Source organism: Aegilops tauschii, chromosome 3 (assembly GCF_002575655.3).
Source record: "Aegilops tauschii subsp. strangulata cultivar AL8/78 chromosome 3, Aet v6.0, whole genome shotgun sequence".
Classification (NCBI taxonomy): Eukaryota; Viridiplantae; Streptophyta; class Magnoliopsida; order Poales; family Poaceae; genus Aegilops; species Aegilops tauschii.
The window spans coordinates 252,461,154-252,486,061 of NC_053037.3; the positions used below are offsets into that span (position 1 = coordinate 252,461,154).

A 24,908-nucleotide genomic window follows, 5' to 3' on the forward strand; every position below is an offset into this window, starting at 1 on the left:
CTGACACATTTTCATTTCTGGACTAGTCGTGGCATCGGAGGGACTACATTGGTAGCCGCCTACTTGCCACAAAAGTTACCACTATATTTGAAGTTGCTACACAAATTTGTGGATATTTATTCCTGGGAAGGAAGTTACAAAAATGTTGTTTAAGTCTAGGTAGTCCCTCCGTCCTAGTAAGACGTTTTTTGACTAGTCTAGTGTCAAAAAAGGAGTAGATTATAAATAATATGTATACAGAAGGAAGATACAAACAGATAACGGACACCACCGCGCCACTGTTTTCCATGGACTAGCAAACAATCGGAGATTTTACAAATACCAACATATATGCAGTACAGAGGCTCGGTCCGTAGGGTTATAAAAATCAGCTCTTTTGATGGACAGCTATTGCATGAATGTCCATCTCCTTAAGCATGACCGATCGCCCACAAGAGCCGCATGGTGCAGTCCTGGATCCACAGATACTCTCATGTTCGCACATGTTTCGAAGCCGATCTCGAACATCCAGCGGCTGTCCACCAGCTTGAACTGTGTCGCCACAGAAACGGCACACAATCAAGCGAAATGGGCAGGTTGAGGATTGGTGTTTGACCTGACATTAAAGAACAAAGCAAGTTAGTCGTTTGGCATATGTAGGCTTTGCCGTACGAAATGTGTGAAGAATATCAGCGATACAAGTTGACTGCTGAAAATAGATTGGTGTTGAAAATGTAAGATGGAAATAACAGGGCTGTTTGGTTTGTGACTAACTTTGCCAAAGATTGCCACACCTAAGGTTAGGCAAGTTTGACCAACTTAAGTGAGTATTTGGTTCTAGCCACACCTTAGGCAAGCCACACTTGGGCCCCACATGGCATACTCACAAAAAGTGTGGCAAGATTCCCTTAGCCTTGCCAACTTGTGGCTCTCATTTTGATGAACTAACCTTAGGCAAGCTTGGCAAAAATGTGTGGCAAAATGTGGCTGCTAGGCCTAGAACCAAACAGCCCATTATCATATACTGCTGAAAATAGATAAATCTTGATAGAACTGCAAGAGCTGAAAAGTTCATCTGTTGTAAGAGCAGAAGATAATAAATAGGATGAGTTAAGGCATACCATTTCTTCCTTTTCTAGAACTACCCCGCAGGGGCAGTTCAGCGGCTCATGGAAGACTTTCATGTGCTTCTCCATTTCTCTCTGCTGGAAAGCTTGTCCACACTTACTGCAATGCACATGATCTGCTGCTACTTCCTTACGAAGAACTACTCCACATCCATCATGCATGCAAATAACATTGTGCCTCACACAGTATGCCTCATGAAGTACTGAGGTCCGGCTAGATATATGTCGTTTGCAGTTCTTACAAACCACTGAGTCACCATTGCCGGCTGATGACACACTACCCTGCTCACCAATCCTATGGCTATCAATAACATCCTTGATAGCTACAGAAAGTTGAAACTTCGCTGTGGCCTTGAAACCGTAAACCCCAACACTGTAAAGGCCACTGACCAAAGTAGCATCCTTTGGTTTGAGTATAAGAACCTTAGATCCCATCTCATGAGATGACCACTCATGACGGTGCTGAGTTGGGAATACTAAAGGATGCCTTGAAACATAAATATCAGTGTCACCGCCACTTGTATCAGACTCTATCTTTACCTCAATATTTGCACAACCAGACGCAACTTTCTCAGCCACACCTTCCTCGACAGAAAATTTGTAGTACCTGAACTTCCCTTCTTCCACAGCTCCAGATTCGACCTTCCCAGTCTCGAGCGGCACAAGCACATGTTGATTTTCTTCATTGTCAAAAACTGAATCTGGTTCCTCAATGTCAACTTCAACATCCGTCTCCAGCACAGAAACACTTGATGCGGGCTTCAACTCAAGAACCTTCAACTTATACTGCAGTTGTCCGTAGTTGACCATGACAACATCATTTTCAGATAGTGTTGCGTGATTGCGCAGTGCCGTTTCAAGGACAGCTCTATGGTTAGGGAGATCTGAAAATCCCATTCCTTCCGGCTTAAGTTTCGCATATGTCCCTTTGGGCAAACTTGCATACCTCACCTCAATCAAAGGAACATCTGGGATGTCACTCTGAAACAAATTGTTCCAGACATGTGATGGGAGTTGTGCAGAGCCTTCCCTTGCAGTGAATTCAAGAACGCCACAGCAGGTTGCCTCCTCGGCGTCTTGATCTGGAGAGGCACCTGGAACTCTGTCCCTAACCTTGGACAGCCTGAAGTACATGGGACCTTTGTCAAGCGCTCCTTGATCGGATAAATCCTTGAAAGAAGATGGTGGCAGCTTAATCTTATCCCCTGGACCGTCATATCGCAGTGCTTCAAACATGTGTGAAAAAGAGATACCCTTTCCGAGTTGCATCACCTCTTCCATTTTCTGGTCAGCCTAGATAGAAAGAAGTTCATCATCAGCACCCAGTGAAACATCATCATAAGGTAAGAGTAGTAGACACTTGAGAGAAATTGTAATCTTATCATGAACACCAAGAAGTATAATTGAACAATGCAAAATCAAAATATATCGTCGACAAGGCCCCAAAGGATTAACGAAGCGGTTGGGAGTCGAGATCATGGTTTCTAAAGAGGGAAGGGAAACAGGCACGATTGAACAATCCATGTCTTGTCTGAACGTGGGCAGATATCTGGGTTGACATTCTAGTTGGAACAAAACCGAGGACCAAATCGAGGGTTTCCTTTCTGGGTTTAGGAGTCAGATTCGGGAGGAGCATCCATGTTCATTTGGCGGAGGACAAAATTAAACTTGTAATCGCGATCGACCACCGAAGACGAAGACAGCTGCCATGATTCCGAGCATACGAGATGGATGAGACGAGGGTTAGGTGTGCAGGGTAGGGGAGGGGAGGGGTGTTACCTCTTCCTGCGCCCGGGCGGCGTCGAGGCGGCGCTCCCTGTTTGAGGCCTCGAGCGCGTCGCGGCGGCGCGCGGCCTCGGCCTTGGCGCGGCGCTCGCGGTCGGCTTTGGCCTTAGCGCGCTGCATCCGCTCCCGCTGCTCCCTCTCCAGCTTCTCCCGCGCGCTCCGCAGCTCGAAATCCATCGCCGATCCCTGATCCGCCCGAGTACGCCTTGTTCTCCTCTTCTCCACGACGGTAGGGAAGGGAAGGAAGGATATATGGACGCGTCGGGTCGGTGGCGGCCGAGGAGGAGGAGAAGGAGGAGGGCGGAAGCTTCTGGAGGCCGCGTGCGCAGCGGAGAGGGGAAGGTAACGTAGGCGCGGACGCACGGTTGCTGAGGAGCGGGCCCGGACGGTCAGTGACAGGCTCTTCTGTAAGTACAATTTTCACGGGTGGGCGTTGCGTTGCGGGGGTCCTGCTGAAATTAAGGAATATATACTCCTTCGAAAGATCGCTTCCACCTTTTCAGATCGCGACAAGTGGCGCGTTGCACGTGCGTCACTTGTCGTTCCTTTTGTTGTAGAGTCGTTTATTCAAAACGATTTATCTATTCAATTGTGCGTCCAAATCTCGAACTGTTTTCACCGTTGAATTATCGCGTCAAGATCTTCAACACTAGATCTCACACGGATAGGTTTTGACGAAAAAAATTCACGTAAAAACAGGAAAAAAAGGGACCGGGAGCACTTTTTTTTCCTTTTCAAAAGTCGTTTATGATAGGCACGGCCATGCCTCTCGCGGGAGCAAAAAAGCGCATCTCACAAAAGAAAAAAAAATAGAAACATGTTTTTTTCGTTTCCGGAAGGCACGGCCGTGCCTCTCCCGAAGCAAAATCGTGTCTCTCGTGGAAGCAAAACCGTGCCTCTCACGGGAGAAAAAAAGGAAAAAAAATCGTTTCCGAGAGGCACGACGCGGAAGCAAAATGTGTCTCTCGCGAAAGCAAAATCGTGCCTCTCACGAAAGAAAAAAAAAGGTGTTTTTTTCGTTTACAAGAGGCACGGCCGTGCCTCTCGTGGAAACAAAACTGTGCCTCGCGCAGATGAAAGAAAAAAGAAACCATGTTTCTTTTCGTTTTCGAGAGGCATGACCATGCCTCTCAGGAAGCAAAATTATCCCTCCCGTAAAAGCAAAATCGTGCCTCTCGTCGAAGAAAAAATGCGTTTTTTGAAGAAAAAAAACTTTAGTCAAAAAGCTAAGGAAGGCTGGTGAAAAATTGAAAAGGAAAAAAAAGAAAAAATATCTAAAATGCCGAAAACGCGTGCGGAAAAATAAAAAATAATATATGGAGGAAGCGCCCAGAGCGTGACACTTGGCGGCGGCCCATCCCCAAGTGACCCTTGTGGAGGCTGGGAACGAGCGATCCTCAGTTAGTTGCTCCCGGGTCCTGCTCGCAACAAAATTGTATTGCGTTACCAAGTGGGCCAATTGCTCGCCCAATCATTAAAAAATCTGACATCATATTTTTTATGTTTCAGATTGAACATTGTCGTTACGGTTAAAATGTTTGCACGGCAACGGCTGGGTTGCCACATAAAAAAATCGTTTGCTACCAACTAGCTGATGACCCACAAGTATATAGGGGATCTATCGTAGTCCTTTCGATAAGTAAGAGTGTCGAACCCAACGAGGAGCAGAAGGAAATGACAAGCAGTTTTCAGTAAGGTATTCTCTGCAAGCACTGAAATTATCGGTAACAGATAGTTTTGTGATAAGGTAATTTGTAACGATTAACAAGTAATGAAAGTAAATAAGGTGCAGCAAGATGGCCCAATCCTTTTTGTAGCAAAGGACAAGCCTGGACAAACTCTTATATGAAGGAAAACGCTCCCGAGGACACATGGGAATCATCGTGAAGCTAGTTTTCATCACGCTCATATGATTCACGTTCGTTACTTTGATAATTTGGTATGTGGGTGGACCGGTGCTTGGGTGCTGCCCTTTCTTGGACAAGCATCCCACTTATGATTAACCCCTATTGCAAGCATCCGCAACTACAAAAGAAGTATTAAGGTAAACCTAACCATAGCATGAAACATATGGATCCAAATCAGCCCCTTACGAAGCAACTCATAAACTAGGGTTTAAGCTTCTGTCACTCTAGCAACCCATCATCTACTTATTACTTCCCAATTCCTTCCTCTAGGCCCAAACAATGGTGAAGTGTCATGTAGTCGACGTTCACATAACACCACTAGAGGAAAGACAACATACATCTCATCAAAATATCGAACGAATACCAAATTCACATGACTACTTATAGCAAGACTTCTCCCATGTCCTCAGGAACAAACGTAACTACTCACAAATCATATTCATGTTCATGATCAGAGGGATATTAATATGCATAAAGGATCTGAACATATGATCTTCCACCAAATAAACCAACTAGCATCAACTACAAGGAGTAATCAACACTATTAGCAACCCACAGGTACCAATCTGAGGCTTTGGGACAAAGATTGGATACAAGAGATGAACTAGGGTTTTAGAGGAGATGGTGCTGGTGAAGATGTTGATGGAGATTGACCCCCTCCCGATGAGAGGATCGTTGGTGATGACGATGGCGCTGATTTCCCCCTCCCGGGGGGAAGTTTCCCCGGCAGAACAGCTCCGCCGGAGCCCTAGATTGGTTCCGCCAAGGTTCCACCTCGTGGCGGCGGTGTTTCTTCCCGAAAGCTTGCTTATGATTTTTTCCAGGGTAAAAGACTTCATATAGCGGAAGATGGGCACCGGAGGCCTGCCAGGGGGCCCACGAGGCAGGGGGCGCGCCCAGGGGGTAGGGCGCGCCCCCCACCCTCGTGGCCAGGGTGTGGGCCCCCTTTGGTGGATTCTTTCGTCAGTATTTTTTATTAATTCCAATACGTGCCTCCGTGAAGTTTCAGGACTTTTGGAGCTGTGCAGAATAGGTCTCTAATATTTGCTCCTTTTCTAGCCCAGAACTCCAGCTGCCGGCATTCTCCCTCTTCATTGTAAAATAAGAGAGAATAGGCATAAGTATTGTGACATATCGTGTAATAACAGCCCATAATGCAATAAATATTGATATAAAAGCATGATGCAAAATGGACGTATCAACCCCCAAGCTTTGACCTCGCTTGTCCTCAAGCGGAAGCCGATAACGAAAAATATGTCCACATATTTAGAGATAGATGTGTCGATAAAATAAAATACGGACATGAGGGCATCATGATCATTCTTATAGCAGTAACATACATATATTGTCATATGATTTCTTATGCTCAAGTAATAATCTATTCACAATTTCAAGTATGAATCAGAAACTTCATTGAGAACCAACAAACTATAATCTCAGTCACTGAAGCAATTGAATTTATCATAACATCGGAAAGAGTTAATATAAGAGCTTTTCAACAAGCCCACATACTCAACTATCATTTAGTCTTTCATAATTGCTAACACTCACGCAATACTTATGGGTATGGAGTTTTAATCGGACACAGAGAAAGATAGGGGCTTATAGTGTTGCCTCCCAACCTTTTACCTCAAGGATAATGTCAACAATAATAATTCATGCTAATGTACATCCAATTAGATATATATAAAAAGGAAAGGTGAAGATCACCATGACTCTTGCATAAGGTATAAGATAAAAGTAAAAGATAGGCCCTTCGCAGAGGGAAGCAGAGGTTGTCATGTGCTATTGTGGTTGGATGCACAAGATCTTAATGCAAAAGAACGTGACTTTATATTGCCACTTGTGATATGGACCTTTATTATGCAGTCCGTCGCTTTTATTGCTTCCACATCACAAGATCGTATAAAGCTTATTTTCTCCACACTAATAAATCATACATATTTAGAGAGCAATTTTTATTGCATGCAACAATGACAACTTACTTGAAGGATCTTACTCAATCCATAGGTAGGTATGGTGGACTCTCATGACAATACTGGGTTTAAGGATATTCGGAAGCACAAGTAGTATCTCTACTTGGTGCAAAGAATTTGGCTAGCATGAGGGGGAAAGGCAAGCTCAACATGTTGGATGATCCATGACAATATACTTTATTTCGGATATAAGAAAACATAACCCATTACGTTGTCTTCCTTGTCCAACATCAACTTTTTAGCATGTCATATCTTAATGAGTGCTCACAATCATAAAAGATGTCCAAGATAGCATATTTATATGTGAAAACCTCTCTTTCTTTATTACTTTCTATTAATTGCAATGATGACCAGAACTATGTTTGTCACTCTCAACAACTTTTATTCATCATACTCTTTATATGTGAAGTCATTACTCTCCATAAGATCAATATGGCGTCTTCATTTCTTTTTATTCTTTTTTCCCTCAAGATCATAGCAAGTTAATCAAGCCCTTGACTCAACACTAATCTTTATTATATATAGCTCACGGACTCAATTACATAGAAGGATCATAAATCAAAACTCAAAACTAGATCATACTAAAACTTTATTCTACTAGATCAAGATATTACCAAAAGGATCGAACTAAGAAAAACGGTAAAGATAGGAGTGTGATGGTGATATGATACCAGGGCACCTCCCCCAAGCTTGGCAGTTGCCAAGGGGAGTGCCCATACCAGATACTCAGTTCTCCTTTGCTGGTGAAGAAGATGGTGGTGATGATGGATAATCGCACATCGAGCGTAGGAGATCCTCCAATTTGTGGATAATGCCCTTGAGTGCGGTGATATGCTCCTTCAACAAAATATTTTCACGAGTGAGATACTTATTCTGTATGCGAGCTAACTCAATCATCTTGAAGGCTTCAATCTCCGTTGGGGTAAGAAGATTGTGATGAGCTTGGAGGATGTCTTCGTCTTCGGTTGCCGGAGCTTGGTCCTCCATGGCCTTCTTGATCCCATCATCCTTGTTGATACCTGATACGTCTCCAACGTATCTATAATTTATGAAGTATTCATGCTATTATATTATCCATCTTGGATGTTTTATGGGCTTTACAATGCACTTTTATATTATTTTTGGGACTAACCTATTGACCCAGAGCACAGTGCCAGTTCCTGTTTTTTCCCTTGTTTCAGTGTTTCGAAGAAAAGGAATATCAAACGGAGTTGAAACGGAATGGAACCTTCTGGAGAAGTTATTTTTGGAAGGAAAGCAACCTGATAGACTTGGAGTGCACGTCAGGAAAGAAACGAGGGAGCCACGAGGTAGGGGGGCGAGCCCACCCCCCTAGGGTGCGCCCTCCACCCTCGTGGCTCCCCTGACGTATTTCTTCTGCCTATATATATCCATATACCCTAAAAACTTCGGGGAACAGAATAGATCGGGAGTTCCGCCGCCGCAAGCCTCTGTAGCCACCAAAAACCAATCGGGACCCTGTTCCGGCACCCTGCCGGAGGGGGGATCCCTCACCGGTGGCCATCTTCATCATCCCGGCGCTCTCCATGACGAGGAGGGAGTAGTTCACCCTCGGGGCTGAGGGTATGTACCAGTAGCTATGTGTTTGATCTCTTTCTCGTGTTCTTGATTTGGCACGATCTTGATGTACCGCGAGCTTTGCTATTATAGTTGGATCTTATGATGTTTCTCCCCCTCTTCTCTCTTATAATGGATTGAGTTTTCCCCTTGAAGTAATCTTATAGGATTGAGTCTTTAATGATTTGAGAACACTTGATGTATGTCTTGCCGTGCGTATCTGTGGTGACAATGGGATATCACGTGATTCACTTGATGTATGTTTTGGTGATCAACTTGCGGGTTCCGCCCATGAACCTATGCATAGGGGTTGGCACACGTTTTCGTCTTGATTCTCCGGTAGAAACTTTGGGGCACTCTTTGAGGTTCTATGTGTTGGTTGAATAGATGAATCTGAGATTGTGTGATGCATATCGTATAATCATCCCCACGGATACTTGAGGTGACATTGGAGTATCTAGGTGACATTAGGGTTTTGGTTGATTTGTGTCTTAAGGTGTTATTCTAGTACGAACTCTAGGGCTGTTTGTGACACTTATAGGAATAGCCCAACGGATTGATTGGAAAGAATAACTTTGAGGTGGTTTCGTACCCTACCATAATCTCTTCGTTTGTTCTCCGCTATTAGTGACTTTGGAGTGACTCTTTGTTGCATGTTGAGGGATAGTTATATGATCCAATTATGTTATTATTGTTGAGAGAACTTGCACTAGTGAAAGTATGAACCCTAGGCCTTGTTTCCTAGCATTGAAATACCGTTTACGCTCACTTTTACCACTTGCTACCTTGCTGTTTTTATATTTTCAGATTACAAAAACCTATATCTACCATCCATATTGCACTTGTATCACCATCTCTTTGCCGAACTAGTGCACCTATACAATTTACCATTGTATTGGGTGTGTTGGGGACACAAGAGACTCTTTGTTATTTGGTTGCAGGGTTGCTTGAGAGAGACCATCTTCATCCTACGCCTCCCACGGATTGATAAACCTTAGGTCATCCGCTTGAGGGAAATTTGCTACTGTCCTACAAACCTCTGCACTTGGAGGCCCAACAACGTCTACAAGAAGAAGGTTGTGTAGTAGACATCAAGCTCTTTTCTGGCGCCGTTGCCGGGGAGGTGAGTGCTTGAAGGTATATCTTTAGATCTTGCAATCGAATCTTTTAGTTTCTTGTTTTATCACTAGTTTAGTCTATAAAAGAAAACTACAAAAAAATGGAATTAAGTTTGTCTCATATGCTGCATCTTTTTAATGTCTTTCATGAAAATGATGGGAAGGGAAATTGTGCTCAAGTACTAGAAGAAGAATTACATAGAATGCTTGGCATAAAATATGCGAATGATGAGCATGATTGCAATATTGTTAGTATGAATTCTTTGAATACCCGTGATGCTAATTATATGCAAGGCCACAAGCTTGGGGATGCTATGTTTGATGAAGATGATATTTTTAGTCCCCCAAGTTTGGATGAGCAAATTTATTATGATGAAAGCATGACTCCTATTTATGATGATTATTGTGATGACACGTATGCTATAAAGAATAAAGATAACCATGAAACTTGTCATCATGATTTTAATTTTCAATTGGATTATGCTTCACATGATAGTTATTTTGTTGAGTTTGCTCCCACTACTATTCATGAGAAGAATTTTGCTTATGTGGAGAGTAACAAAAATTCTATGCTTATGCATCATGAAAAGAGTGCTTTATGTGTAGTTATATTGTTGAATTCATTCATGATGCTACTGAAAATTATTATGAGGGAGGAATATATGCTTGTAGGAATTGCAATAATATCAAGTTTCCTCTCTATGTGTTGAAAATCTTGAAGCTATGCTTGTTTTGCCTTCCTATGCTAGTTGATTATTGTTCCCATAAGTTGTTTGCTCACAAAATCCCTACTCATAGGAAGTGGGTTAGACTTAAATGTGCTAGTCATATTCTTCATGATGCTCTCTTTATGTTTCAATTCTTATCTTTTAGGTGAGCATCATTGAAATCATCATGCCTAGCTAGGGGCGTTAAACGTTAGCGCTTGTTGGGAGGCAACCCAATTTTATTTTAGTTTCTTGCTTTTTGGTTCTGTTTAGTAATAAATAATCCATCTAGCTTCTGTTTAGATGTGGTTTTATGTTTTAATTAGTGTTTGTGCCAAGTAGAACCTTTGGGAAGACTTGGGTGAAGTCTTTATGATCATGCTGTAAAAAACAGAAACTTTAGCGCTTACGAGATTAGCTAAAACTTTTTACTGGAGAGTGTTGTTTAGTTGATTCTTTTTGCAGATGATTACTAGAAAAATTCCTCAGGTCCACCAATTTATTTTAGAATTTTTGGAGTTCCAGAAGTTTGCGTTAGTTACAGATTACTACAGACTGTTCTATTTTTGACAGATTCTGTTTTCTATGTGTTGCTTGCTTATTTTGATGAATCTATGGCTAGTAAAATAGTTTATAAACCATAGAGAAGTTGGAATACAGTAAGTTTAACGCCAATATAAATAAAGAATGAGTTCATTACAGTACCTTGAAGTGGTGTTTTGTTTTCTTTCGCTAACGGAGCTTACGAGTTCTCTGTTAAGTTTTGTGTTGTGAAGTTTTCAAGTTTTGGGTAAAGATTCGATGGACTATGGAATAAGGAGTGGCAAGAGCCTAAGCTTGGGGATGCCCAAGGCATCCCAAGGTAATATTAAAGGATAACCAAGAGCCCAAGCTTGGGGATGCCCCGGAAGGCATCCCCTCTTTCGTCTTCGTTCATCGGTAACTTTACATGGAGCTATATTTTTATTCACCACATGATATGTGTTTTGCTTGGAGCGTCATGTCATTTTATTTTGTTTTGCTTGCTGTTTGAATAAAATACCAAGATCTGAAATTCTTAAATGAGAGAGAGTCTTCACATAGCTACATAATTATTTAACTACTCATTGATCTTCACTTATATCTTTTTGAAGTAGTTTGTCATTTACTCGTGTGCTTCACTTTTATCCTATGAGTAAATGGTTGAATGATTTGAATGTCATAAATCTGAAATTATATATGTTTCATATGCCTTTCCCATGGGGAGTAATGCCTTCACGTATAAGAAGTAGAGGTGGTAAATTTATTGAAGGTTAGCAAACACTGTATTGGTCACTTGAACAATTCATGAAAGAATATTGAAGGAAGAGAGATTTCACATATAAATATACTATCTTGGACATCTTCTATGATTGTGATCCCCATTAATTATTTTCAAACCTGAGCAAATTAGTTGAAGTTGGACAAGGAAGACAACATAATGAGTTATGCTTGGGTATATTTGTATAAGTTATATTGTTTTGGATCCTCTAACATGTGGTGCTTGCTATTTAGAATCCTTTGCTAGCCAAAATATCTGTACTAAGCGGGAATATAGCTTGTGCATCCAAACTCCTTGAACCAAGTTTCTTCCATGAGTGTCCACCATATCTACCTATATGCGGTATTTACCTGCCGTTCCAAGTAAATTTGCATGTGCCAAACTCTAAACCTTCAAATAATAATCTGTTTTGTATGCCCGAATCGCTCATGTAGCGACTACGGGTTAGCAGTATCTTCCATGCTAGGTGGATTATTCTCACGATGAGTGGACTCTGCTCATCATTCACGAGAAAATGGCCGGTAACTGGGATGCCCAGTCCCATGATCAAAAGATCGAAATCAAATAAAAAATAATTGCAAACAAAACTCCCCCAGGTTTGATGTTAGTTGGAGGCACCCGTTGTTTCGGGCAAGCCATGGATTGATGATTGTTGGTGGAGGGGGAGTAAAAATCTTTACCTTTCTGTTTGGGAACCGCCTATAATGTATCTAGTATGGAAGATATTGGGAACTCTTGGTCGTTATGTTGATAATGAAAGCATGCCTCTCAAAATTATTTTCATCTCTTTTTAGCTTCGAGCTCTGGCACCTCTGCAAATCCCTGCTTCCCACTGCGAAGGGCCTATCTTTTACTTTTATGCAAGAGTCAGTAGTATTCCTTCTCATTCCAACCCACTCTTTAGTTGGCAAGCATCATATGATGGAAAGATCTAAGCATATATGGCCATTCAAATGTATTTGAGCATGAATTATTATTGTTGACATTACCCTTGAGGTAAAAGGTTGGGAGGCGAAATATTAAGCCCCTATCTTTCTCTGTGTTTGATGAATACTATTTGTTCTAAAAATATGATTTGAGTGGTAGCAATCATGGAAGACTAAATGATAGTTGAGTATGTGAAGTTTGCTGAATCAAAGCTCTGACATAGACTCTTTCTGAAAATAAGATGAATTGCAATTGTTAGATGACTGAGAACATAGTTTGTTAGTTTTCAAGAAAGTTTATGATCTATACTTTAACATGTGAATAGTTTGTTACTTGATCATGCAAAGTTTTATGATATGAGCTACTGTTATGACATATATTGATGCTAGAAAAGGTGATTGAAATTATCATTGATCAAACTTGTGCACCTGCTAGCATTCACACTTCATAAATTATTTCTTTTATCATTTACCTACTCGAGGACGAGCAGGAATTAAGCTTGGGGATGCTGATACGTCTCCAACGTATCTATAATTTATGAAGTATTCATGCTATTATATTATCCATCTTGGATGTTTTATGGGCTTTACTATGCACTTTTATATTATTTTTGGGACTAACCTATTGACCCAGAGCCCAGTGCCAGTTCCTGTTTTTTTTCCTTGTTTCAGTGTTTCGAAGAAAAGGAATATCAAACGGAGTCGAAACGGAATGAAACCTTCTGGAGAAGTTATTTTTGGAAGGAAAGCAACCTGATAGACTTGGAGTGCACGTCAGGAAAGAAACGAGGGAGCCACGAGGTAGGGTGGCGCGCCCACCCCCCTAGGGCGCGCCCTCCACCCTCGTGGGCCCCTCGTGGCTCCCCTGACGTATTTCTTCTGCCTATATATATCCATATACCCTAAAAACTTCGGGGAATAGAATAGATCGGGTGTTCCGCCGCCGCAAGCCTCTGTAGCCACCAAAAACCAATCGGGACCCTGTTCCGGCACCCTGCCGGAGGGGGGATCCCTCACCGGTGGCCATCTTCATCATCCCGGCGCTCTCCATGACAAGGAGGGAGTAGTTCACCCTCGGGGCTGAGGGTATGTACCAGTAGCTATGTGTTTGATCTCTTTCTCGTGTTCTTGATTTGGCACGATCTTGATGTACCGCGAGCTTTGCTATTATAGTTGGATCTTATGATGTTTCTCCCCCTCTTCTCTCTTGTAACGGATTGAGTTTTCCCCTTGAAGTAATCTTATCGGATTGAGTCTTTAATGATTTGAGAACACTTGATGTATGTCTTGCCGTGCGTATCTATGGTGACAATGGGATATCACGTGATCCACTTGATGTATGTTTTGGTGATCAACTTGCGGGTTCCGCCCGTGAACCTATGCATAGGGGTTGGCACACGTTTTCGTCTTGATTCTCCGGTAGAAACTTTGGGGCACTCTTTGAGGTTCTATGTGTTGGTTGAATAGATGAATCAGAGATTGTGTGATGCATATCGTATAATCATACCCACGGATACTTGAGGTGACATTGGAGTATCTAGGTGACATTAGGGTTTTGGTTGATTTGTGTCTTAAGGTGTTATTCTAGTACGAACTCTAGGGCTGTTTGTGACACTTATAGGAATAGCCCAACGGATTGATTGGAAAGAATAACTTTGAGGTGGTTTCGTACCCTACCATAATCTCTTCGTTTGTTCTCCGCTATTAGTGACTTTGGAGTCACTCTTTGTTGCATGTTGAGGGATAGTTATATGATCCAATTATGTTATTATTGTTGAGAGAACTTGCACTAGTGAAAGTATGAACCCTAGGCCTTGTTTCCTAGCATTGAAATACCGTTTACGCTCACTTTTACCACTTGCTACCTTGCTATTTTTATATTTTCAGATTACAAAAACCTATATCTACCATCCATATTGCACTTGTATCACCATCTCTTCGCCGAACTAGTGCACCTATACAATTTACCATTGTATTGGGTGTGTTGGGGACACAAGAGACTCTTTGTTATTTGGTTGCAGGGTTGCTTGAGAGAGACCATCTTCATCCTACGCCTCCCACGGATTGATAAACCTTAGGTCATCCACTTGAGGGAAATTTGCTACTGTCCTACAAACCTCTGCACTTGGAGGCCCAACAACGTCTACAAGAAGAAGGTTGTGTAGTAGACATCAATCCCCCCGGGATCTTCTCTCTTCAGCTCTATCTTCGTTAGCCAAGCATCGTTGCCCTCATTGTTGAAGGAGGGGGACGACATGATGCCTGGCTTTTGACAACTCTGGCAGAAAACAGCTCGAAACAAAGACAGAGGATGTTTGCGTGATACGGCGGTCAAAACCTTCGGGAGATTATATAATGAATTTCTACCGACCAAAATAAGTATCGTGCAAGAAAACGGAGTCCGGAGGGCACACGAGGTGCGCACGAGGCAGGGGGCGCACCCTCCACCCTTGTGGGTGCCTCGTGTCCTTCCCGGACTGCTTCTTATTTTCCTATTTTCTTAAATATTCCAAAACGGAGAAAAATTACTATTAGAACTGTTTTGGAGTCGGTTTACTTACCGTACCACATACCTATTCCTTTTCGGAGTCTGAAACGTTCTGGAAAGTGTCCCTTATGTACTCCTCCGGGGTTACGGTTTCAATAACATTAGTTTCAACATTTATAGGATTACCTGAGATATAATGTTTGATTCTTTGACCGTTCACCACCTTCGGATTTGTACCTTCGAAGTTGTTGATTTTTATGGCACCGGAACGATAGACCTCCTCGATAACGTAAGGACCTTCCCATTTAGAGAGAAGTTTTCCTGCAAAAAATCTTAAACGAGAGTTGAATAGCAACACATAATCTCCTACATTAAACTCACGCTTTTGTATCCTTTTGTCATGCCATCTTTTAACTTTTTCTTTAAACAGTTTGGCATTCTCATAGGCTTGGGTTCTCCATTCATCCAGTGAGCTAATGTCAAATAACCTCTTCTCATCGGCAAGTTTGAAATCATAATTGAGCTCTTTAATGGCCCAATATGCCTTATGTTCTAGTTCAAGAGGTAAGTGACATGCTTTTCCATAAACCATTTTATACGGAGACATGCCCATAGGATTTTTATATGCAGTTCTATATGCCCATAATGCATCATCAAGTTTCTTGGACCAATTCTTTCTAGATCTATTAACAGTCTTTTGCAAAATTAATTTGAGCTCTCTATTACTAAGTTCTACTTGACCACTAGACTGCGGGTGATATGGAGATGCAATTCTATGATTAACATCATACTTAGCAAGCATTTTACGAAAAGCACCATGAATAAAATGTGAACCACCATCAGTCATTAAATATCTAGGAACTCCAAACCTCGGAAAAATAACTTCTTTAAGCATCTTAATAGAGGTGTTATGATCAGCACTACTAGTTGGAATAGCTTCTACCCACTTAGTAACGTAATCAACAGCAACTAAAATATGAGTATACCCATTAGAGGAAGGAAATGGTCCCGTATAATCAAAGCCCCAAACATCAAATGGTTCAATAACAAGTGAACCATTCATAGGCATTTCTTGACGTCTACTAATATTACCAATTCTTTGACATTCATCACAAGACAAGACAAACTTACGGGCGTCTTTGAAGAGAGTAGGCCAATAAAAACCGGATTGCAATTGTAGCGACCAGACCTCAAACAGTTTGTGCTGCTGTGCACCAGTGTCATCCCTGGATCAGTAATGCTGACACGCACAGTACAAATGGAGGATTTATAACAGAGTAGCAATCACACACTTATTACAACGAGTATCTCAAAAGACAAATAAGTATGATAAATATGGCTTAAGGCCATCAAATACGATAACAGCGGAAGACTTGGAAGATAAGTGAGTCCATCAACTCCAACAGCATCACTGAGTATAAGACCACGACCTAAGGCACCTTACTCGTCGTCTGAAAAGTCTGCAACATGAAACGTTGCAGCCCGAAAATGGGTCAGCACATGGAATATGCTGGCAAAATAACACATAGAGAGTAATGAACAGAATGATGCTATCACTACATGCATATTTGGCTGGTAGAAGGCTCTATGGTTACTGTTTTGCAAAAAGCCAATTTTTCCCTACTGCAAAGGAATAAATTTTATTTAACTATCATGGTGGTTGTTAAACATTGAGAATGGTTGACAGCATTCTCAATCCCAATTAAGTATCATCATTAACCCAACAAAATTAATTAAAGTAACATGATGAGATTCACATGATAATCCAAGTACTAGATACTCAAGATGTCCATAACCGGGGACACGGCTAACCATGATTAGATTGTACACTCTGCAGAGGTTTGTGCACTTTTCCCCACAAGACTCGATCGCCTCCGCTTGATTCTCGCACTACATGATGTTTGAGAAACGGATGACCGAGACACGGTCTTTCAGAAGCGTTAGCACCTTACGATGGGTAGACCGGTACACCTACATCCCCTACATCTGCTAGTCTACCACTGTAAGAGTTCACACAACTTAATCAACTATGCTAGAGCCCATAATAGCTTGTGGCTGCACATGAAAGTTTCTAGCATGAATAATCTCATGATCCCTTTGAACCTGGGTGGCGGTCCAAAAGAAAACAGGCAATCCTGGAATACCCAGGTACCTCAATCCACCCAGATGTGAGTTTTAGTGGCCACCTTAAGTTTAACCATATATTAACAATCCCACATCTGTCATGGATACACTCAAACCCAATCCACGTCTACTAGCATAGCATAGCAATATAAGCAAACGTAGAAGTAACTCCCAAGCGTTTGATAACAAAACAGGTAATAGGTACTACCTCAACTACTTCCCAAAACCCACAATTTAATTAGATCCTAATCATGCAATGTTTGAGGATGAAACTAATGCATAAAAACTGGGTATGGAAGGGATATGATCAAAGTGTTACTTGCCTTGCTGATGATCCGTGAAACCTAGAGATTCGAAGTAGCAAGCGGCGCACTCCGGGTACTCTATCGCAAACAAACAAGCATACAATAAGCACTCATCAAATGCACAGGTAAAACTCAAATAAAAGATCTAACCAGAAAGTTCAACTTAAGAACTCCGGTTTGCAAAAAGAATCAAATCAAACGAAGCAACGAAAGTCAAACGGCGAAAGAAACAAGCTTCCTGTACTAATCTGGATCTAAGTCAAATTTTACAGTAGCAAAAACTTGTTTGAGTTGGTTAAACGGAAAGAGAATTTCGAGACGAAACTCTAGGCGCTTGAATCGCCTGATTCCGACAAACGAGTGAAAAGATAAACCAGAACGAAAATCTGATCAGAAATCGCGATCTGGAATAATCGCGGAAAAACCGACGAAAAAGAAAACTGACAAACAGTTAAACGAACGGACGTTCGTTAACAGCGACTAACCGACGAACACGTTCGTTAAAACGAACAGATCGGTGAACGTTCACTAATTAATTAAACAAAAAAATAAACCGATCTTAAAAAAATAAACCTAGGGTTTCAAAAAAAAAACCGAGCGGTTTTAAAAAAACCGGGCGGTTCGGTTGGCGGCTCGGCTACCTCATCGGGGCAAGTCCGGCGGGGCTCGGGACGGGCTCCGGCGGGTCGGGCGAGGTGCGGCGGGGCTCGGGCGTCGTCGGGGGCGGCGAGGGGTGGCGTCGGCGGCGGCGTACGGGCTCCGGGGCGGCGGCTCCTTCGGGCGGCGGGGTCGGCTCCGGCGTCGGCGGGTGCGGGTCGGGGCGGGAACGGGGTAAGGGAGAGGGGCGGCGGCGGGCGGCACTTAAGGAGGGGGGTGCCGTGGGGGAGGGGGCAAGGCGGCGGCGGCGTCGTCCCCGACCGGGACTCGGGCGGCGGCGGCGGCTAGGTCTCCAGGTGGGAGACGGGGCGCGGGGCAGCTGGGCCGTCGGCTGGGCTTTGGCCCAGTCGGCGCGCTCGGACGTTTTTTTAAATAATTCCGCCGAACAAAAAAATCGTAAGAAAATAAATAAAAATCCAAAAATGCCAAAACAAAATTTCACCGTCTAATTAAAATAATTAGAACGAGATGAACATTTTCTTGGCCCAAAAAATGCAGTTTTGAAAACGTGCAATTTTTTTAATGCAATCAAAATTGCAAATAAAATCCGAATAAAATCAAATATTTGATTTTAATATTTTTCCTCCAATATTTCAATTATTTTGGAGAAGTCATATTTTCTCCTCTCGTTTATTTTAATATGAAATATTTTTTGGAGAGAAAAATAATTAAAACCAAAAATCCTCGTTTTATTATTTGATAAAAATCAAATATGAAAACCGGGAAAAATCCCCAACTCTCTCTGAGGGTCCTTGAGTTGCTTAGGATTTTCGAGGATTTGCCAAAATGCAATAAAATATGCTATGCAATGATGATCTAATGTATAACATTCCAAATTGAAAATTTGGGATGTTACAAACCTACCCCCCTTAAGATGAATCTCGCCCTCGAGATTCGGGTTGGCTAGAAAATAGGTGAGAGTGGTTCTTCCGTAGATCTTCCTCTCGCTCCCAGGTGGCTTCATCTTCAGTGTGGTGACTCCACTGAACTTTGCAAAACTTGATAACCTTGCTACGGGTGACTCGGCTGGTATACTCGAGAATCTTGACTGGTTTCTCCTCATAGGTCAAATCACTTTCCAACTGAATCGCTTCCAGTGGCACTGTATCTCTCAGTGGTATCTCAGCCATCTCTGCGTGGCACTTCTTCAACTGGGAAACGTGAAATACATCATGAACTCCTGACAATCCTTCGGGCAATTCCAGCTTGTAAGCAACTTCTCCCATACGTTCCAAAATTTTGTATGGTCCGACAAAACGTGGCGCTAATTTTCCTTTAACTCCAAAGCGCTTCACTCCTCGAAGTGGTGATACACGAAGATAAACTCTGTCTCCGACTTCGTGAACTGTCTCCTTGCGTTTAGAATCCGCATAACTCTTCTGCCTGGACTGGGCTACCTTGAGCCTATCGCGAATCAATTTCACCTTCTGTTCCGATTCCTTAATCAAGTCTGGTCCAAACAACTGGCGGTCTCCAACTTCGTCCCATAACAATGGTGTTCTACACCTCCTTCCGTATAAAGCTTCGAAAGGGGCCATCTTCAAACTGGTTTGATAACTGTTGTTGTAAGAAAACTCTGCATATGGCAGGTTGTCGTCCCAACTAGATCCATAATCTAGCGCACAAGCTCTCAACATGTCCTCCAAAATCTGATTGACTCTCTCGGTCTGACCATCTGTCTGTGGGTGAAAAGGTGTACTGAATTCTAGCCTGGTTCCCAAAGCTTCATGTAACTGATTCCAAAACTTTGAGGTAAACTGGGTTCCTCTATCTGATACAATGGTCCTCGGAACTCCATGCAAACATACGGTTCTGGTCATGTATATCTTTGCCAACTTAGCACTGGTGTAAGTGGTCTTCACTGGGATGAAATGAGCTACTTTCGTCAAACGATCGACTACAACCCATATTGAGTCATAGCCTGAACGAGTCCTGGGCAATCCCGTGATAAAATCCATGCCTAGTTTCTCCCACTTCCATTCGGGTATCGGCAATGGTTGTAGCAATCCTGCTGGCTTTTGATGCTCTGCCTTTACTCTCTGACATACATCACAAACTGCTACACACTCCGCAATATCCTTCTTCATTCCGGTCCACCAGAAAGTATCCTTTAAATCCAAATACATCTTGGTATTTCCTGGGTGAATCGAATACGGCGAATCATGGGCCTCTTGCAAGATCAACTTCCTGATCTCCGGATCATTAGGCACATAAACGCGGTCCTCAAACCATAAGGTATCGTGCTCATCCTCACGAAATCCCTTGGCTTTTCCTTTGCTCATCCTTTTCTTTATTTCCGCAATCTCCTTGTCTGTCTTTTGAGCTTCCCTGATCTTTTCCATCAAGGTAGACTGAATCTCCAACGTTGCTACGTAACCTCTCGGTACTATCTCCAAACATAGGATTTTTGAGGATTTGCCAAAATGCAATAAAATATGCTATGCAATGATGATCTAATGTATAACATTCCAAATTGAAAATTTGGGATGTTACAGTAATACCTTATGGGCAGTTTTATCTCCAGCGTGATGTCCTCCGTAAGCCTCGGAGTGACACTTGCGTAGGATCTGTTCCTGTTCATGCTCAGGTACACAACGTCTAATAACACCATCTACTCCTTGTTTATAAAGGTGTGGGTCATCCCAGAAGTAATGTCTTAAATCATAGAAAAACTTTTTCTTTTGCTGGTATGTGAAACTAGGTGGTATAAATTTAGCAACAATGTAATTAGCATAATCAGCATACCATGGAGCAGTACGAGAAGCATTTATGACAGCTAATTGTTCGTCAGGAAAGCTATCATCAATAGGTAGTGGGTCATCAAGAACATTCTCTAACCTAGACAAGTTGTCTGCAACGGGGTTCTCAGCTCCCTTTCTATCAATAATATGCAAATCAAATTCTTGTAGCAAGAGAACCCATCTAATGAGTCTAGGTTTAGCATCCTTCTTTTCCATAAGATATTTAATAGCAGCATGATCGGTGTGAACAGTTACTTTAGAATCAACAATATAAGGTCTGAACTTATCACAGGCAAATACAACTGCTAAAAATTCTTTTTCAGTAGTAGCATAATTTCTCTGGGCACTGTCTAGAGTTTTACTAGCATATTGGATAACATTTAATTTCTTATCAACTCTTTGCCCTAGAACAACACCTACAGCATAATCACTAGCATCACACATAATTTCAAAGGGTAAATTCCAATCAGGTGGCTGAACAATAGGTGCAGAAATCAAGGCTTTCTTAAGTATTTCAAATGCTTCTACACAATCGTCATCAAAGACAAAAGGAATATCTTTTTGTAAGAGATTAGTCAGAGGCCTAGAGATTTTTGAGAAGTCTTTAATGAACCTCCTATAAAAACCGACATGACCAAGGAAACTTCTTATACCTTTAATGTCCTTAGGACACGACATCTTTTCAATAGCATCAACTTTAGCTTTATCAACTTCAATACCCCTTTCAGAAATTTTATGCCCCTAGACAATACCTTCATTAACCATAAAGCGGCACTTCTCCCAATTCTAGACAAGATTAGTTTCTTCACATCTCTGCAAAACTCGATCAAGGTTGCTTAAGCAATCATCAAAAGAAGTTCCGTATATGGAGAAATCATCCATGAAAACCTCAACAATCTTTTCACAAAAGTCAGAGAATATAGCAGTCATACATCTTTGAAAGGTAGCAGGTGCATTACATAAACCAAAAGGCATACGTCTATAAGCAAAGGTACCGAAAGGGCAAGTAAAAGTGGTCTTTTCTTGATCCTCTTTTGACACAGGTATTTGAGAGAAACCGGAATAACCATCTAGAAAGCAAAAATGTGTATGTTTAGATAATCTTTCTAGCATTTGATCAATAAAGGTAAAGGGTAATGACCCTTTTTAGTAGCTTTATTTAATTTGTGAAAATCAATTACCATTCTATAACCTGTAATAATTCTTTGTGGGATCAATTCATCTTTATCATTAGGAACAACAGTAATACCTCCCTTCTTAGGGACACAATGGACAGGACTTACCCACTAACTATCAGCAACGGGATAAATTATACCTGCCTCTAGAAGCTTTAGTATTTCTTTTCGTACCACTTCTTTCATCTTAGGATTTAACCGTTGTTGGTGATCAACAACTGGTTTAGCGTCTTTCTTCAATTTTATTTTGTGCTGGCATAAAGTGGGAGTAATGCCCTTAAGATCATCAAGAGTGTATCCAATAGCAGCACGGTGCTTCTTCAGAGTTTTCCATAATCTCTTTTCTTCATGCTCTGAAAGGTTAGCACTAATAATAACAGGATATATCTTCTTTTCATCAAGATAAGCATATTGATACATACTTAATCCTTCTTCCTTCTGGGGTGGTAAGCGAAATCGTCTTACTGGCGCAATCGATGTTTCCCCCATACATCGATAGCCAATCCATACCCAAAATTACATCCAAACCTTGCGACTCCAAGATTATCAAGTCTGAGGGGAACACATGCCTACCTATGGCCAATGGCATCTGAAAACATCCTTGGCTTGCCATATACTCTGCTCCTGGTGAACTTACTAACATAGGTGTTTTAAGAACCTTGGTGGGCAGCTTAAACTTATCCACAAACCCCCTTGATATGTATGAATGCGATGCACCAGTATCAAAAAGAACGATTGCAGTAAATGTCTTAACCAAAAACTTACCTATTACTGTATCCGGCTGAGCTTCAACCTCCTCCACGCTAACGTGGTTCACATGTCCTTTGTTGAAAGGGTTCGGCTTCTTCCCAGAGCTTCCATTGCCATTTCCATTCTGGGCTTCAGGACATTCATTGGCATAATGTCCAGTCTTCTGGCACTTAAAGCAAGTGACTTGGCTCAGGTCTCTCTTAGCTGGGGTTGAAGGGTTGGTACGGTTCTGGCCGTTGCTTCCTCCATTCCCATTACCATTCATGGGGCCATTATGGTTGTGCGAACTACCTCCTCCATGGGTATGCTGAAACTGTCCTCCCGATTTCGGAGTAAAACGTGGCTTCTGCTGAGCTCCAGAATTGTACTTCCCTTGTCCATACTTCCTCTTACGGTTTTCAATCTGCTGCTGCTTCCCTTCAATCATGAGAGCTTTATCTACCAACTCCTGGTAGTTGTTGAAGGTTGCTACCATCAACTGCATGCTCAGCTCATCATTCAGTCCTTCGAGAAACTTCTCCTGCTTGGCTGCATCTATAGCAACGTCATCTGGAGCATAACGTGCTAACTTACTAAAGTCCTCCACATACTGGCCTACGGTGCGTCCTCCTTGGCGTAGGTTGCGAAACTCACGCTTCTTCATAGCCATGGCTCCTGCTGAAACATGGGCAGTACGGAAAGCTTGCTGAAACTGGTCCCATGTGACAGTGTCAATAGGGTGTGTGGCTGTGTAATTCTCCCACCATGATGCTGCGGGTCCATCAAGCTGATGTGCGGCAAAACACACTCTCTCCGCATCTGTGCATCCTGCAGTGGTCAACTCCCTTCCAACTTTGCGGAGCCAATCATCTGCAACAATCGGCTTGGTGCTGCTGGAAAACACCGGCGGATTTAGCCTCAAGAAACGGGCTAAGTGATCAACAGGTGGTGGTGGTGGGTTGTTGTTGTTGTTGCCTTGGTTCTGTACTAACACTTGCATCAGGGCATTCTGCTGCTGAATCAACTAAGTGATCTCTGGTGGGAAAACAAATCTGGTGTCGCGTCTCGAAGGCATCTGATAGGTTTAGAAAAGATGAGAATTTAGAATAGAATGAGGTCTAGAGAGGAAACACTACCCATATGCTCATGAGACAAACACAATCAATATCACTCAATCAATTCAAACAAGGTATACAATCGATCTAACTATCGTTACAAAAGTGCTCGGACTATACTATTTACATGGGGAAATACTACTACTGATATGGTGGTCTACTAGAAATTTTGATCGGTCGAAGACTCCATGATATCTGCTCCAGCTTCATCAACAAAGTCATCTTCACTGGGGTCTGAGTCGGTGTCGTCGATGATGATGTAGTTATCCGGGCAAGTAGAATCGTCATCTTCTCCTCCTGGTGCTGGGTCTCCCATGAATACTCCGATCTTCTTTATCAGGTCGTCATTCTTTTCCAACAACGCGGCGATCTCCTCCTCATATCCATCGCGCGTAGACTTGAGTTCTTCCTCCAACTCCGTGATCTTGGTCAATGCCTTCTTCAGTTCTATCATGTCTGCGCACATCTAGTTCTCCTGGCGACGAATGTGTTGGTTTTGCTCCTGGATGAAAGCTGCAATTGATCCATCCTTCTTGGTGCTGATCATCTCCCATTGCTCATCTCGGCGTCCACAAATCTGATAAATGGTATCCTTAAGCTCCCTGCGGTAGACTTCTCCAATGCGTCCCATAGAGATGTGGGCTGCCATGCTCTTCCCTAAACTCCAGGTTGGTGCATCAAAGGAAAACTCTATAGGCTCAGTGACTGGCGTAAACGTCCTTCCTGGAACTTGAACTTGAATCTTCCAGCGCTCCTCTTCTGGTAGTGTGGCGTTGTAGGTTCCGGTGAAGCTTGGTATTCCGATGTTCAGGTACTTACTGACTTCCTTCAAGTGTCGTCCAAAAGGTGTCTCTTCATCCGGTTGCATGAACTTGTTCCTTGCATCCGCCATTCCTAAAAGAGTAGAAAGTGGAGAGGAGTTAGAAATGAGAAGAGAGTAGTGTTCTAGGGTTTAAGCTTAGTGGTCGTGTCCTACAGTCAGCGTGTGCTCTGATACCACCTTTTGTAGCGACCAGACCTCAAACAGTCTGTGCTGCTGTGCACCAGTGTCATCCTTGGATCAGTAATGCTGACACGCACAGTACAAATGGAGGATTTATAACAGAGTAGCAATCACACACTTATTACAACGAGTATCTCAAAAGAGAAATAAGTATGATAAATATGGCTT

General features: G+C 42.3%; 1 protein-coding gene across 1 annotated transcript; it reads right to left on the bottom strand.

Moving 5' to 3' along the window:
• Window positions 1–201: 201 nt before the first annotated feature.
• LOC109787117 (uncharacterized) lies at window positions 202–3,269 on the bottom strand. The gene is made up of 3 exons (XM_020345675.4): window positions 2,886–3,269; window positions 1,101–2,399; window positions 202–595 (listed from the first exon to the last, which is right to left on the bottom strand). The coding sequence occupies exons 1-3, from the start codon at window positions 3,066–3,068 to the stop codon at window positions 368–370; spliced, it is 1,710 nt and encodes a 569-aa protein (XP_020201264.3). The 5' UTR covers window positions 3,069–3,269; the 3' UTR covers window positions 202–367.
• Between the last annotated feature and the right edge of the window lie 21,639 nt (window positions 3,270–24,908).